Source organism: Nannobrachium achirus, assembly GCF_963921795.1.
Source record: "Nannobrachium achirus genome assembly, chromosome: 23".
In the NCBI taxonomy this organism is placed as follows: Eukaryota; Metazoa; Chordata; class Actinopteri; order Myctophiformes; family Myctophidae; genus Nannobrachium; species Nannobrachium achirus.
Window position 1 is genome coordinate 28,782,113 of NC_137830.1, and position 2,936 is coordinate 28,785,048.

A 2,936-nucleotide genomic window follows, 5' to 3' on the forward strand; every position below is an offset into this window, starting at 1 on the left:
AATGCTTGGAGGAATCCCTATGTGCACATTTTATGGAAATGTGTTGTAGCCCCTTTTAGACCTGATTGATAGTTAATCTTAACCATTATCACTCTATTATTATGATGCAAAGGTTAATACATTAACTATAGCTGTGAACCCCCAGAGCGAAATTCAGCTTAGCAATATTATATGTGACTCGCATATAACTCACAGTGAGTAAATACAACTACAGAATGTACAATGTCTTTTTGAGTGGTGCTAACCGCTCCTACTTCTGGCTTTGTGTATCCCTATGTCTGTAGTACGGATTTGTGTGTTCCTATGTTCGTAGTACCAGACTGTTCGCCAAAACAGACGGACAGAACATCCCATACAAGGAGATATGCATGTTTGTCGTGTTTGCAAAGTAATAATAATTTATTAATTTACCGAATGTCTGTCTGCCGTCTCTCTGCAGTACTCTGACGTCATACTCTGACATCATAGTACTGACATCACAGACTGCCTGGACACGGAACACCATATATGGGCATAAAGATCTGCCCAACGGAAACTCCAACATTACTTCTGAGACTAGTAATAAATAATAAATTGTTCTTAGATTGGGTCAGAGATACAGTAAGAATCTTTTCAAATGAGTTGTATGTATTTATCGTTAGCTTATCTCTGAAACAAAAATAACAGAAATACAAACATGCTTAGAGCAGATTTGTTCGATAATTTAATAGATGTCAAATTCTACACCTTAAACCAGAAGTCCATAACAAAGTCAGTTAACGTAGTTAAATTAATATGAGAAATGATGTCCCACTGTTATTAGTAATACATTTTCTTCTCTACACAGTGCATTTATACTTAACATTATCTTTTCATAAATATTGAGGTGGTACAAGGTAGGCTAACCATGGTTATGAATGACCACGTCCTCCTCCAGAGACCAGACCACAAAAAGCCTGCCCTAACCACATTCACGTACACGTTTTGGTCCCATGAGGCAACTTTTGCCTCAGCCAGCCTTCCCGGTGGTCCCATGGGGGCTTGTTTCTGCAGGGGGTCTGCAACTCCTGGGGTTTCTGACTTGCTGTTGCAAGTCTTTTATTTCATTTCTGAATCCATCTACCTACTTAACACGATTCTATTAATTGAATCATGTGATTGTGCTGTAGGCAAATCGACACTGAGCAGCACATGCATCTGGCCTTTATAATTTTCTTCTACTTGAAATGTGAACAATAAATGTGTGACTGATCGGTCCAGTGGATTGGACCGATCAGTCACCGAGTCTCTCCATCGGTTCTGTGGTTTGTCACAGCGTTCCCAGTGGCTCCCCAAAGCGGATCCTTTGCCCGACCTCTAGGTTGAAGGTAAAGCCCTGCGGTGCCTCGAAGAGCAGGACGATAGTGGAGCCCAGGTTGAACTCACCAAGCTCCTCCCCCTTGCACATGGTCACGCCCTCCCTTCCACCCGCATCATAGCTGAGGTCGTTGTATGAGCCCTTTTGGTAGTGTGGCACGTTGGTCCACAGCTCCTCATCAAAGTAAAACCGTATGGACCCTACGTTTGTTGCCCCGACGGCCACGAATGAGAAGAAGCCATGGCGCCAGGTGCCTCTCAGAACCACCCGCTCGTTGTGACAATACAACCCCTTGATCCACCGAGCAACACCCGGGTTGACCGATATTAGAGAACCAGGGAAGTGTCTCCTGTGCGATATCCTCCAGTCGGTAGGCGAATGGAAACCGTGGTAATCTCCTGGAGAGAGGTAAACCACGCACTGATGCAACTTGTTGCCTGGCTGAGTCACCAGCAGGTCCTGGAAGGAACCAGCGGCTGTCTTGTTCTTGTTCGTATCCAGTCCGCCTGTCCAGGACAAAGACCCAAGGAAAGTCTCCAGGCTGTAAGTGATGCCTTTAACTTGTTCAACTTCACCGTTGTGAACACGACCAAAATGAAGAATTTTACCGTCCGCTGGGCTGACGATGCTGTGAGAATCACAGACCGGTCTGACTTGAGGTTTCAATCTTCTTCTGAATAATTCTCCCAGGCTCCTGTAGTGATACAGGTCCTCCACTGCCGCCTCCTGCATGTTGACACCAAAAGTCCAGATATAGAGGCTATAAACTGGCTTCCGAAGCCATGTGGGCAAGGCTACTTGGCTCAGACGCCCACACGTCCTCGACAGCAACCTGTTAGGAATGGACTTGCACAACGCCACCTGCAAGTCATTCGCCAGGCGAGGTGGGACTTCGATGCCCAGCTTTGCCAGCCGGCGGTCCTGGTACCGTGTGTACAGGTTGTAACCCACGTAACTGCCACCGGCTGTGGTGAGCACGAGCGGGAGGGGCCTCATACAAGCCCGGAGGCCTGAGGGCCGCCCACTCCCACCCGAGAGGTGACGCAATGGTCCCTGTAGGAACCATGCAGCTCTCAGAGAGCTCCACACCTTCCATTTCATTTTCCTAAAGTATCCAATTGTTTGGACATACCATGTCTTATTTCTCTGCAAAACGTTTGATGTCGCGTAAAGACGATGTCAACATTTTACGTCATCAAGAATATATTACGTACGTTCGTTGATGTGAAATGACACGTTTTAACGTCATTGTTTCGCGACTGATTGCACATCACAACTAGTGGGATTTAGGTAAAATATCTGCTGAGGTGAATAGGAACAGGTTAGGCTGAAACATTGACCAAATATGGAGTCATAAGTCATAGTGACTGGCTGACTGCATAGATTACTATCACTGATGTCAGACAAAGTTGTGAGAGTACTTAGTGCAAGTCTATGACATCAGTACTGATCACTGATCTCCATACATTGGCAATTGGGAATATACCAAAAGGGGAAATAAAGAATCCATTGATAAATTGAAATGGCAAACAGTTGTAAGTAGACCAGTGCTATAGTATAAACCCTAAACATAAGTATCATTTGAATCAATTCACAGTGG

The 2,936-nt window shown here is 45.2% G+C and overlaps 1 protein-coding gene across 1 annotated transcript; it reads right to left on the reverse strand.

Moving 5' to 3' along the window:
- Nucleotides 1-1,288: 1,288 nt before the first annotated feature.
- Nucleotides 1,289-2,437, reverse strand: LOC308308854 (phosphatidylserine decarboxylase proenzyme, mitochondrial-like; the record flags this gene model as incomplete). The annotated part of the gene is made up of 1 exon (XM_080754306.1): nucleotides 1,289-2,437. The coding sequence occupies one exon, from the start codon at nucleotides 2,435-2,437 to the stop codon at nucleotides 1,289-1,291; it is 1,149 nt and encodes a 382-aa protein (XP_080610432.1).
- Nucleotides 2,438-2,936: the final 499 nt, after the last annotated feature.